Consider the following 26,891-nt stretch of genomic DNA (forward strand, 5'->3'; position numbering starts at 1 on the left):
TGAATGTGAAAGAATTTCCTTGTCAAAAAAGCGATTGATTTTTCTTTTTTCGCACTCTGGCCCCTTTGCATTGCCTCCTTGGCGGATTCGCGGCAGCGGACGAACTGAGTAAGCCGCTGGGGAAGTGGGTCCGCATTTCCTTTCCTGCCTGATGCACAAGGCAGCAAAGATGCTTTCTGCCAGGTTGGACAAACTGCGCGACTGCGATCCTCTCGGCCGCATCAACCACGCCCACGTCCGCGAGATACCAACACCCGAGTTTGCATCGACATCTGCCTGTCCGCCGAATTGAACACGACCCCCCGATTGCATCTCAACATGTGGTTTCTTTCCTGGTGTATGTTTGGGCCACGCGGCCTCCCCGGTCTTCCTGGGCGTGGACTGACTGACACGTGCGGCCGACAGTCCGCGAGATCCTCTCCTCTCTAGGACTGGTGAACAAGCATGCCAAGCTGCTGTTCCTGGGACTTGACAATGCCGGAAAGACGACACTACTGCACATGCTCAAGGTACGGTCTGCTGCGGTTGGGTGCGTGCGGCACGATGCTGACGTGGAGATGACAGAACGATCGAGTTGCCATTCTGCAGCCCACGCTGCATCCGAGTAAGTCGGATTCTTCGGCCGAGAAAGTCTAACCGTGGGCAATCCAATCCTAATTACATTCTACTAGCCTCGGAGGAACTCGCCATCGGCAACGTTCGCTTCACCACGTTTGATCTCGGTGGCCATCAACAGGGTGCGTATAAACCTGACAAGAGGTCCAGTGGTGGTCTGGCCGGCGACTGACTCTGTCTCATCGCCCAGCTCGCCGCATTTGGAGAGACTACTTCCCCGAGGTCAACGGCGTCGTCTTCCTTGTAGACGCCAAGGACCACGAGCGCTTCGGCGAGGCCAAGGTCGAGCTCGACGCCCTCCTGGCCATGGAGGAACTGTCCAAGGTCCCCTTTGTCATTCTGGGCAACAAGATCGACCACCCCGACGCCGTGTCCGAGGACGAGCTGCGCCACCAGCTCGGCATGTACCAGACGACGGGCAAGGGCAAGGTCCAGCTGGAGGGCATCCGACCGATTGAGGTATTCATGTGCTCTGTGGTTATGCGACAAGGCTATGGCGATGGCATACGGTGGCTTTCGCAGTATGTATGAGCGGCGGCGGTGAGCTGGGCCCTTTGGGTAAACCCTGTGGGCTGGACGCGGCGGAGAGCGGGAGACGGGCAAGGCGAGTGGCGCGTGTGTAAGGTGACAAGCTGCTTTATGAGCTTCAGCATTCTCTCTTGGCGAACCTGGCTGGGTCGTGTAATTCCATGATGTTTCTTAGAATTGCCTTGGCGGTCACCTTTTCACTTGAGCAAGGTGTTGTCTCTTGACGCCTGGCCGTGGACCGGGCGAGCAAGCGTAGATACATGCACGTGGAAACAGATTGGCATGTAAATTGCAAAGGCACCTGAGAACACAGGGAAATCCCTTTTGAACGTGGAGTACTGTAAGTAGGTATGCCTGGGTGTAAAGCCAAGAGTCGGGTATCCGGAGTGGTGGGACGTCTTGCTTCCCAACCAAAATGGAGCCGATGTCATGCGCGTTTCCCCAGACGGCTGAACCGTGGGGGCTGAGCTCTGCTAAGCGTCGGTGACCTCGCTCAACCTCTTCTATTGCTCCCTCTACACACATTCTCTCTCTACTCCTGGAGGAACACGGCGTCCACTCATTCACTCCCCGGTCTTTCTCTTCCGGGAATTGCACCAACGTGCCATTCGCCACTCACCGCCTCCCGCGGCGTCCCGGACGCAAGCGCCATAGAGAGGTCGCCCTCTCGAGCCTGGCTGCGGCGGCACCTCCGGCTTATTCGGAACGATGCCGCCAGACACGGTTTACGGCTTCCCCCCGGAAGCGTTCGACATTTCACGCATTCCCGACATCGACCACGAGTATGTCGACCCCGAGGACCTGAAGGCCTTTGAGGCGGCGCTGCGAGCACCCGATCCGCTGCAGAGCCCATCTGAAGAGACGGTGAGCGTCAGGTCGCCGAGGAGCCCCGCCGGCCCCTTCAACATCACAAAGCGAAACTCGCAGACGGGCGCCGCCTTTGACGACGATGCCTCGGCCATCGTGGCAGCTGCCGGGACTGCCGGAGGGGAGCTGCAGCCCCCGCCGAAGCCGACGATGCACAGCCACGGGACCTTTATCACGGCGCAAAACGACTGGGCGCCGGTGAACCCCAACCTCTATCGCGGTCGGAGAAGCGGCAAGGACGGCCGCAGGAAACGTGCCAAGGACGCCGTCGAGGGCCTGCTGGGCACCCGGACCAAGGACGAGACGAGGGAGGGCTACTTTTACCAGCTCGCCAAGTGGCCGTTGCTGGTCTTCGTCTTCACCTGGCTGGCCTGGCTGAGCGTCGCCTACCTCGCCACGCGATGGTACATCTGGGTGTACGAGCACTTCTTCACCTGGCGAGGCCGGCGGGAGTCGCTGCGGAGAAACATGCGGCGGACGTCGAGCTACAGGGACTGGGTCGCCGCCGCGAGGGAGCTGGACAGTTTTCTCGGCAGGCAGACATGGCGGGAGGAAAACGACTTTGCCTACTACGACTCCAAGACGGTCAAGCGGGTGTGGGATCAGATGCGCAAGATGAGGGCGCGGGCCGAGGCGCAGGAGACGGGGGACGCTCAGCAAAACGGCAAAGGCAAGGCCGTGGACGATTTGAGGGCGCTGATCGAGGCCTGCGTCAAGAATAACTTTGTTGGCGTGGAGAACTCGAGGCTGTACAGCCAGACGTACTACGGGACCAAGAATCTTGTCCAGAACTTCGTCGACGAAGGTAGGTCCCTATTCTGCTCGCACCGATGAGGGACGAGGCTGACTGGGCGCCAGTCGAGGCGAGCGTCAGGTTCCTGCACAAGACGAAACAGCTCGAGATCGAGGAGAAACGGCTCCTGTTCAAGCACGTCCACGCCAACTACGGGCGGACGGCGCTCTGCTTGTCTGGAGGGGCCGCCTTTGCCTACTACCACATCGGAGTGGTCAGGGCCCTGCTGGATGCCGACCAGCTCCCCGATGTCATCACCGGTACTAGCGGCGGCGCGCTCGTGGCGGCGCTCGTGGCGACGCGGACCAACGAGGAGCTCAAGCAGCTGCTCGTGCCGGCCCTCGCACACCGCATCAATGCCTGCAGCGAGCCCATGACGACATGGTTCCCCAGGTGGTGGAAGACGGGCGCCCGCTTCGACTCGGTCGACTGGGCTGCCCGGTGCAGTTGGTGGGCTCGGGGCTCGCTGACATTCCGCGAGGCGTACGAGCGGACGGGCCGCATTCTCAACGTCTCGTGCGTCCCGGCCGACCCGCACTCGCCCACGATCCTGTGCAACTACCTCACGAGCCCGGACTGCGTCATCTGGTCGGCCGTTCTGGCATCGGCCGCGGTTCCCGGCATCCTCAACCCCGTCGTCCTTATGATGAAGACGTGGGACGGAACGCTGGCGCCGTACTCGTTTGGCCACAAGTGGAAGGACGGAAGCTTGCGGACCGACATCCCGATCAAGGCGCTCAACACGCACTTCAACGTCAACTTTACCATTGTCAGCCAGGTGAACCCGCACATAAACCTGTTCTTCTTCTCGTCGAGGGGCTCCGTCGGGCACCCGGTGACGCACCGCAAGGGGCGGGGCTGGCGCGGGGGATACCTCATGTCGGCCATTGAGAACTACCTGAAGCTCGACATGAACAAGTGGCTCAGATTCATCCGGCACGCGGAGCTGCTGCCACGGCCGCTGGGGCAAGACTGGAGCCAGCTGTGGCTGCAGGAGTTTAGCGGCAACATCACCATCTGGCCCAAGTCGGCCGTGACGGACTTTTGGCACATCCTGTCGGACCCGGACGCGGGCCGGCTGGCGCGCATGATCCACGAGGGCCGGCAGAGCGCGTTCCCCAAGCTCAAATTCATCGCCAACCGGCTCAAGGTGGAGCGGCTGGTGGAGCAGGGCCGGCTGGACACGAGGCCGTGGGTGCGCAGGGGAAGCATCCAAACCATCCTAAGCGAGGACAACCTGCAGAGTCTGCTGGCGGGGGAATCGGGCCTGAACGGGACAACAGAGGAGGAGGATAATGATGAGGAGGAAGAGGGGGAGGACGTGACTCGGACGGCGCCGGTGGACGAATTTGCGGGCGGCGTGCAAGCTGAGAAGACGGGCTGACGGCCGAAAGGCCGTTCAGGGGGGGAGGCGATTTTTCTCTCGGAAACTCCGGGATGAGGGGGCCTCGGCTTGGCAATAGAACAGGATAGGTGTAGCCGATGCATTTTTATTAGACCGTTGATGATGAAGACCTCGTTGCCAGGCTTTGAGTATAATACAGAGCCATTACACTAATTCAAGAGACGGCCTCCCCCTTCTCTCCCCCCTGCCGTCGCAAGGCGTGTGACCCCTGAAAAGCTTAGCGCAGTGATGTGCCCGAAGACCCGGGGGCGGGCACCAAAAAAAGCCCCAGTGCGTTTAGGCCCCTGGCGCGGTCCCCCGGCAGCGCTCATTGGCGGGCTGCGGCTGCTGGGCATGTGAACACGGTGGCGGCATTGGGTCGGATAATCCGATGGCCGGGGCCCCAAACCGGCAACTTGGATCCTACAGCGCACCTTTTTCCCCTTGAATGCCACATCTCGCAACCCAAGAGAACACATCACCCGGGAGATCGTCGACGCGTATCCCAAGGCAGAGATTTCCTCAATTCACCTCTTCCGCCTCGACAGGAGCAGGCTGTGCCCTCTCCGGCCGCCACGATGAGCTCAGACTATTCCTACGATGACCAGGTGCGCCTCGCTCTGCAAGCTCCTCGCGACGCTGACAGACATGCTGACTCTCTTCCTTGTCCTTCTCCCACAGGCCCAGTTCTTCCCGTACTTTATCCTGACGCTGACGGGCCTCGTCACGATACCACTGACCTACAGTCTGCTGCGGCCCAGCAGCGACGACGAGAAGCTCGCGCCGCGCATCCAGACGGCCTACAAGATCAAGGATGTCGCTGCCGTCGAGGGCCTGCGGTCTGCGCAGAAGCGGAAGCAGCGCAAGATCAAGCGGACGCTCGTGGCGCTGGCGGGCTGGGGCCTCATGGGCTTCATGGTCTATCTCATCATGGTGACGACGCCGCTCGTGGCCAAGGTCTGGAATCCGTACGATATTCTGGGCATCTCAGAGGTAAGCCGCCTGAATCCTCAGTCTGACTTTCCATCGCCTGAGTGCGTGCTGTCCGAGCCGAGGGCTAACGCGAAATTCATCTTCATAGTCGGCAACGGACAAGCAAATCAAGTCGCACTACAAGCGCCTCTCCGTCAAGTTCCACCCCGACAAAGTCCGGCCCGACCCGGCCAAGAACCAGACGCTCGAGTCGCTCAACAACCACTACGTCGAGCTTACAAAGGCCTATCAGTCGCTGACGGACGAGGACGTGCGCAACAATTACATCCAGTACGGCCACCCCGACGGCAAGCAGAGCCTCAGCATCGGCATCGCCCTGCCCAAATTCATCATCTCGGACGGCAACGGCAAGTACCTCGTCCTCATCTACACATGCCTGCTCGGCGTGCTGCTGCCCTACCTCGTCGGCTCATGGTGGTACGGCACCAAGCGGAGATCCAAGGAGGGCGTCCTCATGGAGAGCGCCAACAACCTGTTCCGCCAGTACGACGAGGCCATGGACGAGGCCGGCATCATCGCCGCCCTCAGCGCCGGCAAGGAGTTCGAGGAGGTGCTCAGGGGCGACCAGGCCGAGTCGGGCCTGTCCAAGATTGAGGCCCGCATCACGGCCGAGGGCGATGCCTCTCCCTTTGCCGCCGGCTTCTCCGTCAAGGACAAGGAGAGACTCGAGGACCTCGATAACGGCGTGCGTCGCAAGGCTCTTGCCCTGCTGTGGGCGTACCTGGGGCGGGTCGAACTCGGCGACGCAGCCTTGACCAAGGCCAAGTACAACATTGCGCCCATTGCCCGCACCCTGAACAAGTCGTTTGCCGCCATTGCGCTCGCCTACGGCAATATTGGCCCGATTGCCGGGTCCTTTTACGCCAACCAGCACCTCATCCAGGCACTCTCGCCCAAGTCCTCTCCCCTCCTCCAGCTCCCTCACTTCACGTCCAAGATTGCCATGGCAGTCGAGGGCGATTCCAAGACTCACATGACGGTCCAGCAGTTCATGGACCTCCCCGATGCGCAAAGGCGCCGACTGGCGGTCGGCAAGGGCCTGCTGAGCGAGGACGAGTATAGAGCGAGCATCAACGTCGGCAAGCAGCTACCCTACCTGCGAGTGGCCAAGGCCTTCTTCAAGGTGACTGGCGAACGCGTCATCATCCCCTCGTCCCTCGTCAGCCTGGTCATCAAGGGCCGCTTCATCCCCCCCGGCGCCGAAAAGATCCCGCCCATCGACGAGCTGGACCTCGAGGACGTGGACCCGGCCGAGGACGACCTCGAGGCCCTGATGGGCCGCAAGACCAAGACGATCAAGGGCCCCGACGGCAAGCCGATGTCGGTGGAGGAGAAGACGGTGCTGCCGCCGCTGGCGTTTGCGCCGCACTACGCCCGTGAGCACACGCCCAAGTGGTATGCCTTCCTCAGCGACTCCAAGCAGGGCAAGATGGCGGTACCCCCCTTTACCTTTGACCGCTTCGACCAGCCCATTTTCGACGACCAGGGCAAGCCGACGTTTGCCATGCAGACGCTCAAGGCGCAGTTTGCGGCACCTCCGCAGGCGGGCCACTACACGTTTGTCATGCACGTCATCTGCGACTCGTACGTCGGCTTCGACACAAAGATGGAGGTGACGCTCGTCGTCGAGGAGGCGGCCAAGGCGGCCAAGATGGCGGCCGAGGACGAGATTAGCGAGCCCGACGAAGGTACGTTGGCTGCCCCTGTTTTTTGGCCTCTTTACGTTTCGCCCCTTGATCCCACCTCTGCAACTTTCTTTTTATCACTTTTTTCTCGAGGCCTTGTGTCTTTCTTTTTTTTCCCTTGCGCAATGCAGCCCATTCTAGCTCCAAGGGGACGCTTCCGACAAGAAAAAAGCAAAAAAATAGCTAACCGCTGCTCCCTCCCCCGTAGACTCCATCGCCGGCCAGATGCACGCCCTCAAGACGGGCCAGGCCCCCGAGCCCCGGCGGCGGAAGGCCGCCCGCAGCAACGACGACGACGACGACGACGACTCGTCGGACGAGAGCGGGACCGAGGAGGAGGCCGAGGACACGAGCGACACCAACACGGACACGGAGGACGAGTCGTAAGGAGAGAGACGAGCGTGCGCGTGCCCCGTGGGTACGGCCGGGGGCGGCGCGTTGAGACCGGAGGGAAGTACAACAGGGGCATGCGGCCCGGGTGAAGCTGCGGGAAGAGAGGAGTCGGTGGAGAGAAAGACAGCGGTTCCGGTGGGCGTGTTGCCGCGGGCTCAGCGAGGCAGGGCGGGAGTTTTGCGGTATATATTAGGGCGCTTTTCCATCCTTTCAACCCCATGTGTTATTTCAAAGAGGTTCCGGTTTGTGTTCGTCTACAGGGCGACTGTGCTGGTTTCTCTCTCCCCTTGCACCCCCATTTTCCCAGGTCGTCCTCGCGCCTCTCGAGCGTGGGCATACCTACCGTCCTCGCCGTGACCAAAAATGACTTTAATTTACACACACTCTCTCTGTGTTTCTCTACAGGCCGATGTTTGCTACTCAGTAGCGCGTGTGCAGCGCCCGCCAGTGCCTCGCCGAGCCAGGGACGACGCAGCATCCGGCGACAGGCTCGGGCGGCCTTCCCTTCTCTTTCCGCCGCGCCTCGACTCGCTCTCCAGCATATACATGTGCTCACTCAGCAGACCCTCACGCCACACACCTCGACCCCCTTGGCCTCGACGCGCGCCGAGCGGCCAAAGTACGCGGCCACGAGGTCCTGGATAAAGACGGCGTCGGCGGCGCTCCAGACGTCGAGGCCCATGTTCTCGACGCAGCGGCTGTCGATGGCTATGGCGTCGTCTGCGCCGGGCCCCTCGCCGATGCCGTTGTCGAGCAGCGCCTCGGCCTCGTCCTCCTCGGTGCCGTCGTCGTCGTCGCGGTACTGCCCCGGGTAAGAGCCCTCGGCGCTGTCGACGACGTCGGCGAGAACGGAGAGCATCTGCTTGGTGAGGCGATGGAAGTAGGCAATGACGGCGAGCTCGACGCGAGCCTCGTCGGACTCTGCCGGGCGGCGGCCGGCAAAGGAGGTGACGGAGTCGGCGAGGAGGTCGGAGCCTGACGAGAGCCGGGGCATGGACATGGGGGTGTGGGGCGCGGGGGCCAGGTTGGCCAGGAGGGCGGCATCGCGCGACGACTCCTCCTGTTCCTCGGAGCGAAGCTGCTCGCCCGCGCTGGCCCACCACATGTAGCCGTTGTAGGCGAGGGCGGCCCAGCTCGGGGGCTCGACAAGCTGGTCCGGGGCCTCGTCGCTAACCAGGCGGTGGCTCGTCGATGAGCGGCGCGCCGACGCAGGGGATTGGGGAGAGTCGGAGGCGGCGTCGGCGGTGGGGGCGGCAAGGCAGGCGAGGCCGCTGCGGAGGGAGTTGAAGCGGCGCAGGTCACGCTGGGTGGCCTTGATGGGGCTGCCCCGGGGACATTCGACGACGGGCCACGCATTTTCACTTGGGCCCGAGGGATGGTCGGGCGGCATGGTGATGAGCATGTCCCACAGGGTGTCCTTCATTGCCAGGATACTGTCGGTGGTGCAGGCGATCCAGCCAGAGCCAGGGCCGCCATCGAGCTCCTCCGGGCTCTCATCTTTGCGTCGGGCCGCCTCCAAGTCTTGCACAAGAAAGGGGATGTCGTGGACGCCGATGGTGAAGAGAGGCCGCAGGCGAGGGGTGGGTGAGGAGGGCGGTAGTACATCGGACACGGAGAGGGGAATGTTGGAGAGGACCGAAATGTCATAGACTGCGGTCCTGTTAGCCAAGACTAGCCGGACAGTGTTTTGTCGTCGGGCTTACCGAAGTCGCAGATTTCACGGACGGGGGCGTGGCAGGATATCAAGATGCGTCTCCTCAGCAAAGCGGCGCGATGGATGGGGAAGATGAGGGGCCCGAATCTGTCGAGCAGCTTGGTCAAGCTCCAGGCAGGGTGATGGGGCGAGAGCCTGTGTTCAGAGGGGCGCAAGGCGGTGCCGTCGGAGATGGATCGGGACCTGGTATGAGGGGCTCGCTCGAGGGTAGGCGATGGAGGGAGGTCGGGGGGGTCTGCGTCGGAAGCCTTGTTGGCCTGCCAGTAGCGCTCAAGGAGGTCGGTCATGTTGCGGTCCTTGGCGAGCTTGCTGCGTTGCTGCAGGTCAGGCGGCTGGTCAAGGCGGCGGGCGGGCAGCAACTCACGCAGCCATTTGCTCGAGGTGTTGGGCATGCCTCCAAGCGCGGCCCAGCCTGCCGTAGCTCAGGGGGACGAGGATGCCGACGGCAATCATGCGGGCATTCCGCGAGTCCTCCTCGTCGCAGGGCTCGTTGACAAAGGCGCTGAGGCCGGCGTGGGCAGCGCCGTGGACGAAGTAGATGAGGTCATTGGAAACGGTGTGTAGGCCCGAGGGCAGCGACTTGTACTCGACGTGGCCGTCGAGGTCGAGGCCCGGGACGGAGCGCTTCCAGGCAATGGTGTAGCCGGCCTTGACGTCGAAGTCGATGAGGAAGAGGGCGTCGAGAGGGGGGCGGTCGGCGGGATGTGAGAGAAGGGAGAGTGAGGACGAGTGGCGATGGCGTGGTGGTCGGTCAGCGGCCATGGCGACTGGTCATCTATGGTCGGCAGCGGAGCATGACTTCGCTGGATGGAGATGAGAGTGAGGACGGCGGCGATGGTCGAGTTTGGGGTTGTTGGGGGGGGGGGATCGGCAAAGGCTGAAGCGATGGCAACTGGCACTGTCTCTGCGGTAGCGCATGTGCAGTACAGTGTACACCGAGTGGGCTGAAGATTACCCTGGAGCGAGCGCTGCCTGTTCTCGGGCTGTTCCAGACACGCGCAACACACCTGCAGACCAACATCCCTTTTCCCCTCTGACGGCCACTGGAAGACTGGATCGTCGAGCGAGTCAGTGCCTCATCATCTTGAGTATTTTTTCATCTCCTGGATGTGTTTCTGCAATTTGGCCTGCTGTCGTCTTCCCCGCCCTCTGGCTCCCCCCCCCACTGGCCGACTACTACCATAGTAGCTCCAATAGCTGCCCAGCATTTACCACAGCGGGTGGCAGCGGTTTCCGGGCACATGATTGGCCGTAAGCTCCGCTGGCAGGACCGAGGTTCTAGCAGCCGCCTGACGCAACAAAGCATAAGCCTGCTAGAAGAACCGCTGGCCTCGCCCACAGGCGCCGTCACGAGCGAGACTCGCCCCCGACGGACCGGCCGAGGCGGCATTCACCAAGCTTGAACCCCACAAACCGCCCAACCTCAACCTCTTCCCCCCTCTACTCCCCTTCGCTCGACTCTCTTTGTCTACTCTGTCCTGGTAACCGTCTCTCACTAACGTCTCCCGCATTGGCACCAAGCAAGCACTGACGGCGTCTGCAGGCATGGCCGCCCAATAAGATTTCCCGTGCGCCGCAATCGTCAACCACAACCCCTCCAAATTCCTTTTCCGTCCCACCAACGCCAACTCCACCATCCCCAGCGGCTTCTCTTTCCCTCGCCGCCTCCCTCTCCATCCTCTCAACAGCTGTTCGGGCGGCAGCAGACACGACGGCCACGGCGCTCCACTCTCGCTTCCAACCTTGCGCCGTCCTCCGCCTTCCGACGCCACTCGCCTCGCCTCCACCTCCACCGCCACCGCCAGCCAACTACTCGGGCCTGCGCAAGCCAACAAGAAGCCATGGCCGCCCTCATCGTCGTCCTCGCCAAGCTCCTCTTCGGATACCTAGCCGTCACCGCCTTCTTCTTCATGCTCTCCGTCGCCGTCCCCCGCGCTGGCTTCGTCGCCCGCGTCCTCGCCGCCTACGTGACCCTCGTCTTCACCGCAATCGTGAACATCATCGCCTCCGTCGTCCTCCGCCTCGCCGGCCAGCAGAACATCTCCCAGTGGGTCGGCGCCCGCATCTTCCACGAGTCGATGCGCCGCACCATTGGCGTCTCCTTCACCATCGACGACCCCGGCAACCTGCTCGCCACCGTCCGCCCGGCCGTCTTTGTCGGCAATCACCAGACGGAGCTCGACGTCGTCATGCTCGGCGCCATGTTCCCCAAATACTGCAGCGTCACGGCAAAGTCAGACCTCAAGCACGTGCCCTTTCTCGGCTGGTTCATGCACGCCTCGGGCACCATCTTCATCGACCGCAAGAACTCAAAGGGCGCCCGCGAGGCCATGCAGGGCGCCGCCCAGGAGATGCGCGCCAAGCGCCAGAGCGTCTACATCTTCCCCGAGGGCACCCGCAGCTACGCAAAGGACCCCGTCTTGCTGCCCTTTAAAAAGGGTGCCTTCCACCTGGCCATCCAGGCCGGCGTCCCCATTATCCCCTGCGTCGTCGCAAACTACAGCCACATCTTCAGCCTCAAGGACATGGTTTTCAAGTCTGGCACCGTCCCTGTCAAAGGTAAGTCCATTGGCATCATGGCGTCTTCGCCCCCCCCGCTAACCTCCTCGCCAGTCCTCGACCCAATCCCCACCGATGGCCTCACGGCCGCCGACGTCGACGACCTCGCCCGCCGCACGCGCGACATCATGCTCGACGAGTACGTGGCTCTCTCCGCAAAGGTCAAGGGCCAGCCGATGCCGATGCCTGCTTCCACTGCCGACGCCGCCGCTTCCAAAGTCATCAGCTCCGGCGTCGACGCCGCCGCCATCTCATCACTCGGAGGCTCTGGGATTCCCGGCAAATCATGAACCCCCCTGATGTGCGTCTTGCGTTGGCATCTTGCGCTACGTATAAGCGACAAGAGCGAGCGTATCGATTAGCGACAAAGACCTTAGAGACGGGCGTGGGGAGGAAACGAGCCAACCGGCTGGCCATAACGCTGGGCCTGGTCAGGCAGAAGGGAAAGAGAGACGGGGAAAGAAAATACCTATGCATGCATGGTCAATGTCATTGATACCCCATTTTTAGACGAACGGGCCCGCGGCTCGCTAGACGCGCACTGTCTGTCCTCTCTGTCTTTACAGGACCTACATAAAGTCATGTCGGGATGCTTCATCATGGCAGATAGCGCCTGGCTTTTGCCGCCGTTGCTTCTGCCGCCGCCAAGGGGCTTGACGACTCCTGTCCTGCGTGCCAAGTCGATGCCACCTCGCCAGACGGTGCCGCCGTTGTCTTCCTGAGCGACGCTGCTCTGTTTTTGATGCATAACGTGCAGCCACAACGGTCCACACCGGCTTCCTTTCCCCCAGCGCGCACGCCGATATCGCCTTAGGCCCTCGGCGCCCAGAGGCCACCGTACATGGCCCTCCATCTCTCGTTGGGGAGCCACGTACACAATACTTATATATATGGGTGTGTGTAGTATGTATATGTGCGTGTGTATGAACGTTTCAGACAAAGAGACATCTCCCTCGCACACCCAGGGGCCCCCCCCTGCCCCCCACGGCACCCGTCCGCCCCCTCCCCTCACTCACTCAAAGCCTGGAGAGCCTGCGTGAGGGTGACGACGCGCAAGCTACGGCCCCTCTTGAGCGGGCTGCCGGGGGCGGCGGCGGCGGCGGCGGCGGCGTCGGGGCCGCCAGTGCCGTTGTTGGTCGCGGTGGGGCTGCGGGCGTCGTCCCACTTGCGAAAGACGCGCTTGAGGTCGCGCGGGATGCCCTCGAGGACGACGCTCGAGACGGGGACAAAGGGCCGGTCCTCGATGCCGGCGGCCAGGATGGCGTACTCCTGCGCAAAGTCGAGGGCGTTGCGGAACGAGGCGTACTGCGCGTTGGCGCGGCTGCCCACGACGATGTACATTTCGAAGAAGGCGTCGAGGATGTAGATGCTCGACGGCGAGAGGTCGGCCTGGCCAAAGGGGCTCAGCTCGAGAATCTGCAACAAGAGGGGGGGTCCAAGTCAGTATACACGTCGCAAAAGGAAAAAAAAGGGGGGGGGGAGGGGAGCGAAAGCTGGCGCTCGTCAACAACTCACCTGCTGCTTGGAGTCTGCGTCGGAGCAAAACAGCCTGCTGCAGTACTTGTCGTAGTTGGGCTTCAGTCTCCAGTGATCGGCCGAGTGCGGCTTCGGCCCGCCGCCGCCAAACAGGTCCCAAAACGACGCCGGCTCGGCCCCGTCCTCGTACTCGACGATCTCGCCCGTCAGAGTCAGGTCCATGCCCACCAGGCGCGCGCAGCTGACCTCGGCCACGTCGCTGCCCTTGCCCTTCCACAGAAAACACTTGCCCGCCTGCGCGATGAGGTACGTGAACCCGGAGCAGAGGCTCGCCGGCGCAAAATCGACCTCGTCAAAGGCCACCTGCCCCAGGTAAGCCCGCCCGCACAGCATGTTGGGCGCCAGCGAGTCGTACTTGTTGCTCGATCCGCGCCGCACAATCACGACGCCCCCCAGCGCCTGCATGAACTCGGCCGTCTCCTTGCCCTGGCGCAGCTTCACCAGCGTGCCGCCCAGGGACCGCGCCTCGCGCTGTACGAACAGCTGGGCGTCCTCGGCCGTCGCCTCGGGGACTTCGTCGCCCACCCAGAAATACACCTCAAACACCTTTTTGCCGGCTGCGTTGGTAAAGTTGTGTGCGCACACGTACATCTCCTGCTCAAACAGGTCGCGCTCGTTCTGCGCCGACACCGGGACTTTCTTGCCGTCTCCGAAGATCTTGAACATGTGGAACCCCAGGCTGGTGATCTTAGCACCAGCTGGTGGCCGGTTCATCAGAATCTCGGCAGGGTCGACGCGCATTTCCTTCCGCGGACCCGGGGGACCGAAGAAGTCGGACAGCAGCATCGAGACCTCGTTGACCGGTTTGGTGGGCGACCGCACGGGCGAGGCTATGGCCGGTGATGACTTGAGCCCGCCACCGGTTATACCGGACAGCGGTCGTGGCGCGCCTCGTGATTTAGGCCTTGGTGCTGTTGCCTCGGCCGCACTGGGCCCGTTGACTGGCTGTTCTGGCCCCGGGGGGGACTTGATGGGGGAGCCAGGCCGTGACGAACGTGACGCTGTGCCCTTCATGGACGGCAGCGAGTCGCGGTCCCTCTTGTCAGGAGACGAGAGCGGCTCGGGCAGTGGCTGCTCGGGCAATTTGGTAGGAGACCTGGACCTGGTGCGCTGATGCGTAGATCCCGTCGACTCCTTGGGTGATCCAGGCTGAGAACGACCGTTCGGCGCGTCGTCCAAAAACCTTGACATCCGCTTCACGTCAAGTTTCCTGGGAGAACTTGGCTGCGAGGCCTCCTCGGAACCCTGTTCAGCCTGACTAGGAGGCGACACCTGGCCCTCAGCATTCGTACTGGGGCTCGCCGTCTGTTGGCGTAGGAGCAAAGGGCTCGCGGGTCCTGCTGTCCCCGTTCCGTTATTGGTCTTGGCCTCTACCTCGCCGAGCCCAATTTGCCCGCGGACAGCTGCCTGCGCCGCGACCTGCTGCTGTATCGACAGCGGTGCCGGCTTCTTTTTGGCAGGGACAGGGGGCTCTTGCTCCTTCTCTACTTCCGCTGGGCTGATCAGCGAGGCCCGTTCAGGCTCCTTGCTGATGGAGACGGGCGACTTTCGGTCTTCCTCTGCCTTTGGGTTGCCGCTCGGCAGCGCCCGCTTCGGCTCCTCGGATGTGGGGGCGGCAGACTGAGATGCCGCCGCCGGCGTCGTTGCCGAAGACCCGGTCGGGGCCTTTCTCCTGGGGCCACGAGCTCGGCCTTTGGTAATGTGAGTTAACTGAGGGCCGGGAGCACTCGGCTCCGACATGTCGCCGCCTCCCGAGCTCTGCTTCGGGCCAGAGCCGTTGGAACCCTGGCCGCCATTCGTAGCCATGGCAGGAGGTCCTCTAGCCAGCATGCCCGCCAAGGCTGGGTTGAATCGACCCGCGAGCTTGCCTCCGCCGCCACTCGCAACAGCACGTTGCGGCTTAGGGTCTGGATTTGTCTCCTTTTGCCGCAGTGGAAAGTCTTCTGACTCAGGTGTAGGCTTCACGGCGTCCGTATCGCTAAGCTTACGTCCCGGCTTCTCAGGAGCAGGACTCTGGAAAGGCGGCGGCGTTTTGTTTGGAGACCTCAATGAGGAAGCAGACTGGCTAGACGTTCGCTTGAGCTCGGGCAATGGCCTTGGAGAAGCCGACATCTTCCGCTCATCTTGCGCGGTGGTTTCCGTTGCCGTCTCACTCTTGGCGTCGCTATTCGACCTTGTCAGCTCGGCCCTCTTGACCAGGCCTTCGGGCAGTGGCTTTTCGTCGGCATTGGAGGAGCTTCTGCTCACACCCTTGCCCTCAGCCTGTGCTTTCTTGAAGTCCTCCCGCTTCTTCAGAATGGCCTCCTTGAACTCGTCTTTGCGCTCACCCTTGCGGGGCCCGTCGGTCAAATTTAGGGCCGCTTTCCCCCGGAGAATGTTATTCTTGAGCTCATCCGGAGCGACGTAGTTTTGCGTCGTGGCCCTGCGTAGATTGCCAAACGCGTTTCTGAACTCGGGCTCCTTGTTCCTGGGGGCATCGGCGGCGGCCGGGCGCTGCCTCAAGTTGGCCCGGAAGTCCTTGTTGGGCGGAGTTTCGGGCTTGGGCTTGGGCTGTGGTGGGCGGGCGACTGACGGTCGCCGCCGCTCCGCCGTTGTAGCGGCTTGTTCATCACCAGACGACTTCTCTACCGGACTCTCGACATCCCTGGTGAGCGTCTTATCGACATGACTTGGCTTCGCCTGGTTCCCAAACGCTGGCCGGCTCTGATTAGATGGTGGCGAGTAGATGCCGCCGAGCCCCGTAGGGTTGGTCTTGGCCGTCTCGCCCACGGGCGACTGCCGCATGAGCCCGCCGATGCTGACCTGGTGCTTGTGCGCGAGGCCCGGGGAACGAGATGCGTCGGCGCCGGACTTGTTGGCGCGCTCGGCCTTGGCCTTGTTGAGCTCGACCATCCACGCTGGTTGAGACTGCGTCGGTTTCGGCGGCAGCTTGGGCGAGTCGGGCTTGTTCAAGGCATTCTCCAGCCAGCTGGATTTGGTAGGGCTCCAGCGCCGCGGGTCCATTGTCTTGGTCGGGGACACGGGCAGCGCGGCGTCGTCCTCTCGGCTCGGGGCGCGGTCCGAACCGGATGTCGAGTCTCTGTCGGCAGTAGTCTTGGAGGCGTCTTCCTGCTCAGCCTCTTCTTCTCCGTGCTTCGAGGTCGGCCTGCTCGAGCCCTGCGTGGGCGACCCGTTGCGCATTGCGCTCTGCGGTCGCGAACCGGCTTGCGAAGAGCCTCGGTCGTACGAGTTGCGGTTTGCGGCTACGGAGTCGGCGCGCGACAAACCTGGAGGGCTAGTAACACTCCATCGCTTGACGCTATCGCTTCGCTTCATCATGGCGCTCTGCACGAAGCCGCCCATACCTTTGGTCGGAGAGGCCGAGCGAATGGGGGATGTTCTGCCCGTTGGAGAAGTGACGGCTTGCTCAGCCAGAGGCTTGTCGTCGGCAGGGACCTCTTGGCGAGGAGGATTGAGCGAAACAGGAGAGCCGAGTCTGCCCTGGGTCGGCGAGGTGACGTCGTGGCGCGACGAAGGGCGTTCATTAGGCGTTTCGGCGGTCATGCCCGGCAGCTGGGCCTTGACGGGGCCCATGTCGAGGCGATCGTCATCTTCGACTTGGCTGCGTCTGTAGGCGGCAGACGCATGGCCCCGGTCGGCTGTCTGGCGAAACCAGGCAGGGTCCTTGGAGCCAAGAGACTGGGCTATCTGGTCCTTGGAAAAGGCCTGTTCGGTGGCCGAGGCGGGCTCCTGCGCTCCGGCAAGGGAGCGCTGGGTGGCATTCTGGGCGGCGAGCACGCTCAAGGGCCGAGCGCCAGCGCGGGAATTGGGACGCCTCTGCCACGACAAGGGTGAGGACCTGGCCGAGGGCGTGGATGCATCGACCTGCTTGGCCTCGGGCGCGTCGCCGGGGGCTTCGTTTTCCTTGACGGGCGAGCTGGACAGGGCCATGGGGATCGCGTCTGCGGGGGCATCGACGAAGGTGTCGCGAACGGCGGTGGGGGACTGGAGTTTGAGGGAGTCGGAGAGATGGGCGCTTCGACGCTTGGATCGGGGCGAGGGCGTGTTTACGGGAGAAGACTTTTGGGGCGAGATGGATCTGGCGCGTTCTGTGCGAGGCTGCAGGTTAGCGACTTGTCAACTGGCAGCGTTGCCCCTGTCCCTCCCCCGCTCCGGGCCTGACCTCGCACTGCCGCATAGGCAAGGAAGGGCATGGATGGGCGAGAGGAACAAGACGGCGCAAAGACGGCTCGCCGGCCAGAGCGCCTCGGATCTTCCGCCAAGCTCGGGCATGGCACCGGGCTCTAGGGACGGCGACGGCGACGGCGACGACAACTCACCTTCTCTCCTGGCCTGACGCTCGCGCTTGGCGGCGAGGAACTCCTCGAGTTCGCGGGCCCGCACCTCGTCGTCCTCGATTTGTTGGCCGCGCAGGCGCTCGACCTGCTCGAGGAACTGCGAGACCTCGTCCGACATGGCTGAGCCGATGATGATGCTGTTTGGCTTGGCTGCTATCCGTTGGTTTGGCTCTCCCTCCTAGGAGAACATGGCATGACAATGCGACAATGGACGCGCGCGCACGCCGTTTGGAGGCCTAGAGTCGAGGTGCGTCCTTTATTTCTCCCAACGCGCCGCAGGGTTTTGGAGCAACAAGCTGGAAGCCAACTAAGCAAGACGCCCGCCCCGGCTCCCCGTGTCGGTCCTCGGGGGGCTAACATGGAAGTGCGGGGGCACGCACTAGGCTAGGCAGCAGAGGTATACTGAGTTAGCAAGGGCTACTACATTGCATCAGACGCCTAGCAGACAATACCTGCTGAACGATGGACGCTTAGCGTGTCGCAAGACGCCCCAGGACACTCGTGCCAGCTGCTGTATCAGCGCCCCCTCTCGTACACACGTTCGAGCCAAGGAATGAGACGATTAATGCGGCTCGCATCGGGAGAAGGAGTAATTACTACGCGAGCCGCAGCTACCATTGCCGTGTTGCGTGTGTGCAGTGCAGTCTGTGGTGGAGCTTGGTGGTGCTTGCCACTCTCTGCACCCACCATCACATAGCATCATCTATCGCGTTAGGCTGGGCTTTACTCCGTAATAAGTTACGTGATGTCCTCTCGACGCGTCTCCGTCTCTGCCTCGCCATCCGCCGCGATTCATCACACCCCTTGTTTCCTGCCCCCTAATACAGAAAAAGCCGTTTCTTCGCGTCCGAAACCACCCACGCAAGCCCCTCGTGCAGATTCGCTCCCGTCATGGCACTGCATCGCACGATATGCCACTGATGCGTCCGAATCTCGTCCAGCCGCAACGACTGTGTTCTTCCGTCAGCCTCGCCTCGCCTCGTCTCGCTCCTCACACCTGGATACTTACCGAGCCAATCTCCTGCTCATTCATGCATCCCTCGACGTCCGTCTTGTTGGCGAATATCAGCAAGCTCGCGCCGGCCAGACGCTGCCCTCCCGTGTCAGCAGCGTGTCCAGTTCTCTGTCTAAACTGACGACCAAGTCTCACCTCTTCCTGGAGTAGGCCGTGCAGCTCGTCCCTGCAATCCTGTATCCGCAGTCGATCTGTCGCGTCGACAACCCATATCAGCGCATCCGTCTTCTCAAAGTAGTTTCTCCAGTACGACCGCAGCGTCTTTTGGCCACCGACGTCCCCTGCCAGCCCGTTAGCACGCCCTCATCACGGCCGACATTGACCCAGCTTGTCGTTTCCTACAAATGTTGAGTTTATATCTACCCGCGCAATTAGCCTCAATGCCGACGACGCCGCTCTCCACCCACCGCACTCACCCATCGTAGTCAATCGTCTTGATGATGAACCCCAGCGTCGGGCTGACTGTGTTGACGTCTTCTCCCATGATGCTCTTGACAATCGTCGTTTTCCCCGCATTGTCTAGACCTCTTGCTCCGTCGCCGTCAGTTGCTGCCGGGCCTCAAGGGGGGTCGGGAGGCCAACAGCATCAGGATTCTCATCTCCTTGTCCTTGAGACGAGCCTTGCGCAGGATCGACAACATCTTCGTCTTCTGCCTCTCACATGTATTCCGAGTAGGGAATCAGTAACATGGAGAAATTACCCGGCACTCGAAACGTAAGTCGGTCGGACTTCAAATGGTGGAGGAATCGAAAATGCAAGACGACGCTTATTCAGACACACACGTGCCGCTGCACTGTAGTACTCGAGCCTCGACAACCCACAATCGACCGACGCTCGCATTCATTCCGCGCACCAAGATTCACAGCCCACGCTTTGTGCACTTTGGCCCAAGCATAGCTCCAGGCCACACTGGAAACCTTTTCAATTGCTCTTCTTGACGAGACTAATGTAGAGTCGTAGACCAACATGCGTAGCGACCCTTCACTCTCACGCCTTTACTTCTCCCACGGCACATGGCTCATTCAAATGTGCCTTTTCCGAAGGTCATCGCCCAACTCCGTCGTTCTCGCCGTGCTCCCTGGTGAGCAAATCTGCAAAACATCAAGATCAAACAACAACGAACCCAAGTCGACCCAATAAGTGGCATCGAGCAGCGGTACGTGCTTCGGGATGACGCACGAACCCCCCAATCCCGATACGTCGCCGAGCTGTCTTGCTCAACGAGTCCCCTCTCTGATCGCCGACGTCTCCTGGGCCGCAAACTCCCAGAGCACGAGGTCGAGCCATTTGGACTGGTGGCCCTGATCCGTCTTGATCGCGTCCCGCAGGTGGGCGACCTCTTGAAAGTTAAACTTGCTCAGCATTTCCGCGCGCCACTTGTACTCTGTCTGCACCTTGCTCGCGCAAAACACCTCGACGTAAAGTCGAGCATACTGCCGGCCGTTTCGGTCCACGGGATGCTCGTATATGCGCGCCGGGTTGGCGCACTTCCACTCATAGTCAATGATGCTGCGATGACGGGGTGACAGGGAAAGCAGGATCCTGTCTAGCAGCGCAGTGCCATACGACTTTTGCCGGTATTCGGGATGGACAAGCACCCGCACCTGAGCACTGTATCGGGACCCAGGGCATCGAAGCTGTGGGAAGCCAAGACGAACCTCGGTTACCAACGCGAACCCAACAATAGGCGGTGGAGGGCTTGGCCGAGTCTTCTTGAACTCGATGTACTCTCGGTACGCTCGGTCCGAGTTTGGAGGCCACTTGGACCGGTCCATCATGTCCTCCTCCATGGGGACAGCAACGATGAAGGGCCTTATGGTCTGCTGGCAGCGCTTAGAAATCCAATCGACGTCGGTCGAGTCGATGACCTTTGAGTCGAATATCTGCGGGAAGGCCGCTGTCGACCCCTCCAGGTTGATGATGTTGGCGATTTGCGAAAAGTCCTCTTGCCGGGCCGGGCGTAGAATGCAGTGCGCATTCGGCCATGCGTCTTCTTCAGGATACGGAGCTGCCACAGCTGCCATGGCCTCCTCAGTTTGCTGGCGTGAAGCCAACAGGTGCTCGGCCAGCCTTTGCCGGCTCGTCAGCTCTCGGACTATCTGTAGTCCAGAAGTCATGTTCATCTGTCGCCAGCCTATGTCCTTGTGGTCTCGATATGGGCCCTGGATGGCGCTTTGAAGTGTCTCTGGATATTCTATGGCGGGAAGAAACTTGCCCGTGCATGAATCCAGCTCATGTTGACATGAAGCCAACAGACTCACTTTAAAGGGCCGATATGCGGCAGCCGGGGGCGTTACCAGACCCTTGAACCAGCCTCCGATGAGTTCGTCTTCTTCAGCTCTTGCAGAGAGGGGAGAGCCAGTGGCCTCGAATTCCAGGCCGGCGTCGCGCAGAGAAGCAACACCATGGGGGTCAACGGTGATTGAACCGGCCTTTTCCCCCGTCTCAACCTCGATGTCACTCACGTCCCATGTGGAGATGCTGCGCTGTGGTCCCTGATGGATGGAAGCTCTTGCGGCTGCAGGAGACTTGACAATTGGCTGCCCTCGAGAACTCTCGGAATTGGCGTGTTTGAAAAATGTTTCGTCCATCTCCGGTGTAGTGTCTTCTGCAGCAAGAAACGCTTGCTGATCCGAAGTGTGGCCTCGGGGTTTTTCGAGGCCTGGAAAGGGCGGGGCTTGCGCAAGAAGGCCATGACGATCGGACGTTGGCTCCACCTTGCACGATGTGGCAGAAGCCTTGAGCTCGGAGGGAGCGAGATGGGAAGAGGCCGAGCGCTGCTGCGATGGCTTTGGGTTGACGGGGCTCGCGGGGGCTTGGAACAACTGTTGCGGGCTGAAAGATGGAGCGAGCCAGTCTCTCATCGCACCGCAGTGCCTCTCGATGTCATCGTCAGGAGGACGACGGCTGTGGATAGGCCAAGCAGGCATCTTGGAAGAAGGACTTGGGGTTGAAAGGTAATTGGGGATGGTCAAAGAAGGCTGCGCGTGTTGGACAAGTGTGGAAGAAACATGCCACGGAAGGAAGAGAAGGCATCCGAGGGCTGGAGTGAAGGGTGCGCAGGGCTATAGCGGTACCAGCAGTTGCCGTGGCAGTTGGCTTTTATCTGGTAGGTGCGTGTTGTTGTTGCCTTGGGCGGTGAGAGGCTGAAGAAACTTGATGCCTGAGGTCGGAAAGCTGCAACTCATCTATGGTCAGGGGAGAAGCTCCTGCCTCGGTGGCTTGGGTACATTCTGGAAGTCTTCTGACGACACACGTGAGAAGTTCTTGGCTGCAACCTGGCCGTGACCTCCTCTGATGCGGAGTCCAGATTGCAGAGACTGAATATGGTTGAAGGAGAGCTACAGTGATAGACACTGTTTTGATCGATGACCGAGACTCGGCTGACCAAATGCTTCCTGCAGGAATGCCATCCTGCCTGTCCTTTCGAGGTCAAACGCCATCTCTCATCGCCAACGGACTGGAGTCACTGGACAGTCAGAGGAGGCTCCAGAGTCCAGACCCGGAGCTGCGGCTCTCAACTTGGCTGTGTTAACCACCACGAGCCTGTGGGCTGAGCCGGCCTCGTTTGGACAAAGGCGGCCAGCAATCTGGGCTCGGCCATACCGCCGACTCACTTGCTCGACCTTGATTTACACACGGCCTATACAGTTGACGAGTGAATCGAGTACCCACAATTCGACAACGACCCAACTGGTCATTGAGGCTCTGATGACACAGTGAGCAATAGCTGATCCACTCAGGGCAAATGGGCTGGCCCGGCGTGGCCCAATGGCATCCCGTCAACGCTCAGGTCCAGGCCGCGTGGCCCAATGGTTAGGGCGCTAGATTTCGGTTGCTCCGTCTCTGATTTCCTCTAGAGATTCCAGGTTCGACTCCTGGCGTGGTCGCAGCTGCTGAGTGGACGCGAGGATTTACTTTTTGATCGTCAAGCCGGCGATTTGGAGTCTTGGTGTGTCTACGGCTCAACCTGGTGTAAGTAGTGGGGAACCAGGCCGGGTACATGGGCGCCTATTTGGTCTGCAAAGCGGCCGTCTTCGAATGCGATTCTTATCTGGACTTGCTTCGGGGCAATCCTTCCACCATTTTTTATCAGTTTTCCCTCATCCCACACTACTGTGCCGCGCGAGTACAGAAATTAACAAGCCACCGAAACCGAACCCCGCCTTGTACCTCCGCAAGCCGACATCGGCTGTCGCTTATCGTCGCAACCCCTGCCGCCGCAACCCCTGCCCCGTGGAAAGCCGACTTGGATATCTTGGAGACGGGCGGTCAACCTCATCTTTCCCCCACCGTCGAGGACAACCCTTTGCCGCCTGCGCGCGCGACCCCTCAACCATGTCGTCCTCGCTACCGGGCAATCGCGAACTGCCCGTGTCGCAGTACGACTTGAGCACCTACCTGGGCCGGGTGCGCCATGCAATTGGCTTGACGGATCCCAGGTGAGAAAGGACATTGACCGTCACAGTGATTCCGGAAGGACGTTTCGGTGGACGAGGAGAGAAGCAGTCGCTGATCAAGACTTCCAGCACCCTCTTTGCTGGACATGCTGGGCTCGAGAGGGCGAAGCAGCTCGTCACCGACTACAAGACGGGCAAGACGCTGCACATGACGCCCGAGCTTTGGCAGGCCAAGAAGGTTGTCGACTCGACGCTTCACCCAGGTATATGCACACTGGTCCACGCGCACTGCACCCACGCTCTGACGCTGCATCAGACACGGGCGAGCCCGTCTTCCTGCCCTTTCGCATGTCATGCTTCGTCATCACCAACCTCATTGTCACGGCCGGCATGCTCCAGCCCGGGCTGCAGACCGGAGGCACCATTGCATGGCAAGTGGCCAATCAGTCGGTCAACGTGGCCGTCAACAGCGCCAACGCAAACAAGTCGTCGCCCATGACAACGGCCATGCTGGCCAAGTCGTACGTCGTCGCCGTCACGGCCTCGTGCTCCGTCGCCCTCGGCCTGAACCAACTGGTCCCGCGGCTGCGCGTCTCGGACGGCGCCCGCAACATCCTCAAGCGCCTCGTGCCCTTTGCCGCCGTCGCCTCGGCCGGCGCCCTCAACGCCTACCTCATGCGCCGCGGCGAGATTGAGGCGGGTATCGACGTGCGGCCCGTGCTGTCCGACGAGGAGAAGCGCAGGCTGCAGGCTGAGGGCAAGTCGGAGCGGGACGTGCCGTCGCTGGGCAAGAGCCGCAAGGCGGCCAAGCTGGCCGTGTACGAAACGGCCGCCAGCCGTGTCTTCAACAGCAGCCCCGTCATGGTTATTCCGCCCATGCTCCTCTACTACATGCAGCACAAGCAGGCCTGGTACCGGAACCTGATGGACCGGGAATGGGTCAGGGCCAGGCCGCGGGTGGCGACGACGATACCCATCGGCATCAACCTTGGGCTGATTGCGGCGACGGCCTTTGCGGTGCTGCCCCTGGCGCTCGCCGTCTTCCCGCAGCAGCAGCAGATTTCGGCCGACAGCCTCGAGGACGAGTTTCACGGCCAGGGCGGCTCCAATGGCAAAGTCTGGTTCAACCGCGGTCTTTAACGGGGCGTTGTGGCTAGGCCACCTCTTCAGGGCGTTTGGAGGCTATACAGGGGCAGAAGCTGGCGTCTCCCAAGCCGTGTCTGTTGGAACTGCCGAACTCTCCTTTATTTCTCCACTCCCTTTTGGGCCGCAGGCCCTGCGCTGACCGGGCCTGAGCTGGCGGCAGTGTATTCGAGGCGCACACGCATTGCGCCAAGCCCATGCGGGCCAAGCTCTCGATGGTGAGCACATGGCCGAAGGGGGCAGTCGTTGCGAAAGTACAGTAAAGCGGTAGCAGATAGATCGGGGCTTACTCATAGAGCGGCGGCGAGTCGGATCTGTAGAATCTAGACTTTGGGGCTTTTTCTTGTCCTTTGCTTGCTGGCCTCTTTTCGGAGCAGCGCTGATGCGCCGGGCTGACCGGCCCTTTGTGTTGCATGCAAAAAGTCTACGGATAATTACAGTGCTTTTATATCGAGTGCGAAGTGTCGTCTCACGAGGCACCAAACAAGCCAACTAACAGGCCTACATGGTTGTCTTTTCGGCCCGCATGGCCATGCTGGGGCAGTGCCGGAGGAGGAGCGCAGCAGGATGCAAAGACGCCGACGTCGGCTGTCGGAGGCGTCTTTGCCACCGCCTGGGATCGGCGGGCGTGGATGGTTGGTCCTTGTCCTGGCGAGGCTTGAAGTCGACGAGAGGGGTCCCCTTCCAACAAGACTTGTCGCAAGGGATCAACGCTCTGATGGCATGGTGATGTACTGTACTGATGCTGCGAGCACACGTGCTGGACTGCACATGCACTTGTTGGCATATACATGCTGTATGTACAGTGCATACAAGTCATCCAGACTTGCCGAGGCAACGCCGCTGCTGCTATTATCCGTGACGTTGTAATATTTGCGGCAACCGAGAGCCAGGCGGGAGGAGGTTGTGGTTGTGGGGGGGGAGGGAAGATAGCGAGTGACAAAGCAAAGCAACGTCGTGGGGGTGAGGCATTTGTGTTGTCTGTCAGGAAAGGGTCCAAGATGAGGGGGCTTGGGTTGGAGTCGCTGACGGGCACAGCAGTATTTACATGCACACACGCCTCGGTACGCTACTTGATGCAACTACAGTACCGGTACGGTACAACGAGCGGAAATGGTCTCTATCTAGGTATCTCCCTATCCGTACTTTGAGAGCCCGTACTTTGAGAGCAAAGGGGGGTGGGTGACGGTCCCGGGACGCCGAGGCGGGCCGGCGACGGCGTGCTTCCTGCCAGGCCAAGCAAGCCATCCGCCGACATGGCCCTGCTGATGTGGGCGTGCCCTTATGCGCATGTTACGCCGCGCATGGCGGCTGTGGGACCATTTTGATTTTTTTTGTTTCCTTTTTTCTTCCTCGCCACCTTTGTTGCTGTTGTCGCTGCAAGCCTAGCCTAGCCACGGGGGCGTCGAATGGGAGGGAAAAGTGCTCGGCTGTAGCCAGTGGCCTGGCCTGTAAGCCCGTGCTGGAGCGTGCGCTGTAGTGTGCGCTAGAGCCCGGAGGCACAGTTGGGTATCATCCCGTGGGAGGGAACATGGCCGGGCGTCAGAGAAAGAAAGCAGCAGGGCTCGTGATGGCGGTGCGTGCACATTGTTGGCCCAGACGATAAATCTCCGTATGATATGCGCGTGCGAGTCCTTGTTGAGAGGCAGCATGGACAGACTTGCCGTTGCATTGCCGCGCACAGTGGTCCTGGAACCTCGTGGGTACTGGTAGCCGCTTGGTGTACCCGCGTGGAGGTACCTATGTGCTCCGTAACGACGAGGCAATTCGCCCGCTAGGTACTGTAGGTATTCACGTCAGCCGATATGATGATGATGATGTTGCTATTCTTGACGCCTGCCCATGGCTTCACACACACGCAAGCCAGATACAGTCCGCACGGCACGGAGTACAATGGCATCGTCCATGCGTCAGCGTGCACGGGGCGCCTTGGAACGCGTCGCCCGCCCGTCTCGCAACTCTTGCAGGGCAAGAGGGGGGAGCAGCATGAATCAAACCACCAGCGACATGCTGGTTGGGGAAAGGACGAATCGTCGGAACCCCCTTTTGTTCGCGTCCTGTCGGCAGCCCAGCTAACGTACTGCCTACCTACTGGAAGAGGAGAGGACTGCAGGTAGCATGTGGCCCACATTCGGTCATGGTCCAGTCGACGAAAAAAGGGGTCGAGACATCTCGGTGCAGACATTCGCGGGAGCCCAGTATAGCGTGACGATGATGCCTGGCCGATGATGGGATGCACGGAAAGTAAGCGAGACGGCTGTTCCTGGTGCTGACGAGACAGACGACGAATAGCCACGGTTACTCGGACTCGGAGCACCGCGCCTCGGGTTTTTTTTTGAGCCCTCCTCATTCAGGAGATGGCCGTGGTGATGGATGCTTGGGATAATTGACTCTGCAAACCTTGGAAGCCGCCCCTCGGAAGCCGCCCCCGCTAATAAGCAGGCCCGGCAGCACCGTGTGGACGGCGCTCTCGGCACAGGCTGGCTTTGACTTGTGACTTGTGTCACTCCACCTGGAATCCGCTCATTCCATCGCCGCGACCGATGCCTTCCACGACAGGGCTGGACGTGGTCCCTTTGCTCGTTCCCTTGTGCTTGCTGTGAAGACGTCGCCACTGACTCTTTTTGCCCTTGCGAGCCAGCGTCGGCAACTTTCTACCCGTCTCCCTTTTTTCTTTTTTCTTGGTCCGTCATCACCATGGGCGGCGGGTTTCTGCTGGCGGGAGGGCTTTGGACGCGAGTTTAGCCACTTCGGCTCGGGTACTTGAACCTTTAGCCATGACGGTGATATCTGCACACACGTACTTGCCAGATCTCTCTCTACTTTGCATGTCTCGATAAACGCTTTCCTGATCAACAGGTATCGAGCTAGACAGTGTCAAGTGGTGCTTCGTTCGACCGTAATGCCCTGGGCCCTCCAGGTGACGAG

At 61.1% G+C, this 26,891-nt stretch overlaps 9 protein-coding genes and 1 non-coding gene across 10 annotated transcripts; 6 read left to right on the top strand and 4 right to left on the bottom strand.

Annotated features, from left to right (window-relative positions):
- Positions 1-318: 318 nt before the first annotated feature.
- On the top strand, positions 319-1,146 carry HRG_03974 (ADP-ribosylation factor family domain-containing protein; the record flags this gene model as incomplete). Its single annotated transcript, XM_044862445.1, has 5 exons — positions 319-337; positions 406-509; positions 565-604; positions 672-737; positions 806-1,146. 5 exons carry the CDS (start codon positions 319-321, stop codon positions 1,144-1,146), a joined length of 570 nt encoding a protein of 189 aa, XP_044723471.1.
- A 705-nt stretch (positions 1,147-1,851) lies between these two features.
- On the top strand, positions 1,852-4,187 carry HRG_03975 (patatin-like phospholipase domain-containing protein; the record flags this gene model as incomplete). Its single annotated transcript, XM_044862446.1, has 2 exons — positions 1,852-2,815; positions 2,869-4,187. The coding sequence occupies 2 exons, from the start codon at positions 1,852-1,854 to the stop codon at positions 4,185-4,187; spliced, it is 2,283 nt and encodes a 760-aa protein (XP_044723472.1).
- A 578-nt stretch (positions 4,188-4,765) lies between these two features.
- Positions 4,766-7,252, top strand: HRG_03976 (dnaJ domain-containing protein; the record flags this gene model as incomplete). Its single annotated transcript, XM_044862447.1, has 4 exons — positions 4,766-4,795; positions 4,869-5,180; positions 5,269-6,868; positions 7,074-7,252. The coding sequence occupies 4 exons, from the start codon at positions 4,766-4,768 to the stop codon at positions 7,250-7,252; spliced, it is 2,121 nt and encodes a 706-aa protein (XP_044723473.1).
- A 562-nt stretch (positions 7,253-7,814) lies between these two features.
- HRG_03977 (uncharacterized protein) lies at positions 7,815-9,734 on the bottom strand (the record flags this gene model as incomplete). The annotated part of the gene is made up of 3 exons (XM_044862448.1): positions 7,815-8,908; positions 8,962-9,281; positions 9,337-9,734. 3 exons carry the CDS (start codon positions 9,732-9,734, stop codon positions 7,815-7,817), a joined length of 1,812 nt encoding a protein of 603 aa, XP_044723474.1.
- Positions 9,735-10,813: 1,079 nt separating this feature from the next.
- On the top strand, positions 10,814-11,821 carry HRG_03978 (acyltransferase domain-containing protein; the record flags this gene model as incomplete). Its single annotated transcript, XM_044862449.1, has 2 exons — positions 10,814-11,531; positions 11,586-11,821. 2 exons carry the CDS (start codon positions 10,814-10,816, stop codon positions 11,819-11,821), a joined length of 954 nt encoding a protein of 317 aa, XP_044723475.1.
- Positions 11,822-12,539: 718 nt separating this feature from the next.
- Positions 12,540-17,522, bottom strand: HRG_03979 (gelsolin repeat protein; the record flags this gene model as incomplete). The annotated part of the gene is made up of 6 exons (XM_044862450.1): positions 12,540-12,947; positions 13,047-14,201; positions 14,268-15,617; positions 15,696-16,253; positions 16,314-17,155; positions 17,387-17,522. The coding sequence occupies 6 exons, from the start codon at positions 17,520-17,522 to the stop codon at positions 12,540-12,542; spliced, it is 4,449 nt and encodes a 1,482-aa protein (XP_044723476.1).
- Positions 17,523-18,222: 700 nt separating this feature from the next.
- On the bottom strand, positions 18,223-19,060 carry HRG_03980 (ADP-ribosylation factor family domain-containing protein; the record flags this gene model as incomplete). Its single annotated transcript, XM_044862451.1, has 6 exons — positions 18,223-18,354; positions 18,414-18,494; positions 18,555-18,700; positions 18,762-18,778; positions 18,836-18,946; positions 19,002-19,060. 6 exons carry the CDS (start codon positions 19,058-19,060, stop codon positions 18,223-18,225), a joined length of 546 nt encoding a protein of 181 aa, XP_044723477.1.
- A 577-nt stretch (positions 19,061-19,637) lies between these two features.
- HRG_03981 (Acyl-CoA N-acyltransferase) lies at positions 19,638-21,350 on the bottom strand (the record flags this gene model as incomplete). The annotated part of the gene is made up of 1 exon (XM_044862452.1): positions 19,638-21,350. The coding sequence occupies one exon, from the start codon at positions 21,348-21,350 to the stop codon at positions 19,638-19,640; it is 1,713 nt and encodes a 570-aa protein (XP_044723478.1).
- An 868-nt stretch (positions 21,351-22,218) lies between these two features.
- HRG_12070 lies at positions 22,219-22,310 on the top strand. Its single transcript has one exon. It is a non-coding gene; the product is annotated as a tRNA-Arg (tRNA).
- Positions 22,311-22,758: 448 nt separating this feature from the next.
- Positions 22,759-23,960, top strand: HRG_03982 (tricarboxylate carrier domain-containing protein; the record flags this gene model as incomplete). Its single annotated transcript, XM_044862453.1, has 3 exons — positions 22,759-22,862; positions 22,950-23,083; positions 23,137-23,960. 3 exons carry the CDS (start codon positions 22,759-22,761, stop codon positions 23,958-23,960), a joined length of 1,062 nt encoding a protein of 353 aa, XP_044723479.1.
- Between the last annotated feature and the right edge of the window lie 2,931 nt (positions 23,961-26,891).

This window comes from Hirsutella rhossiliensis (genome assembly GCF_020360975.1).
Source record: "Hirsutella rhossiliensis strain HR02 chromosome Unknown scaffold00003, whole genome shotgun sequence".
Classification (NCBI taxonomy): Eukaryota; Fungi; Ascomycota; class Sordariomycetes; order Hypocreales; family Ophiocordycipitaceae; genus Hirsutella; species Hirsutella rhossiliensis.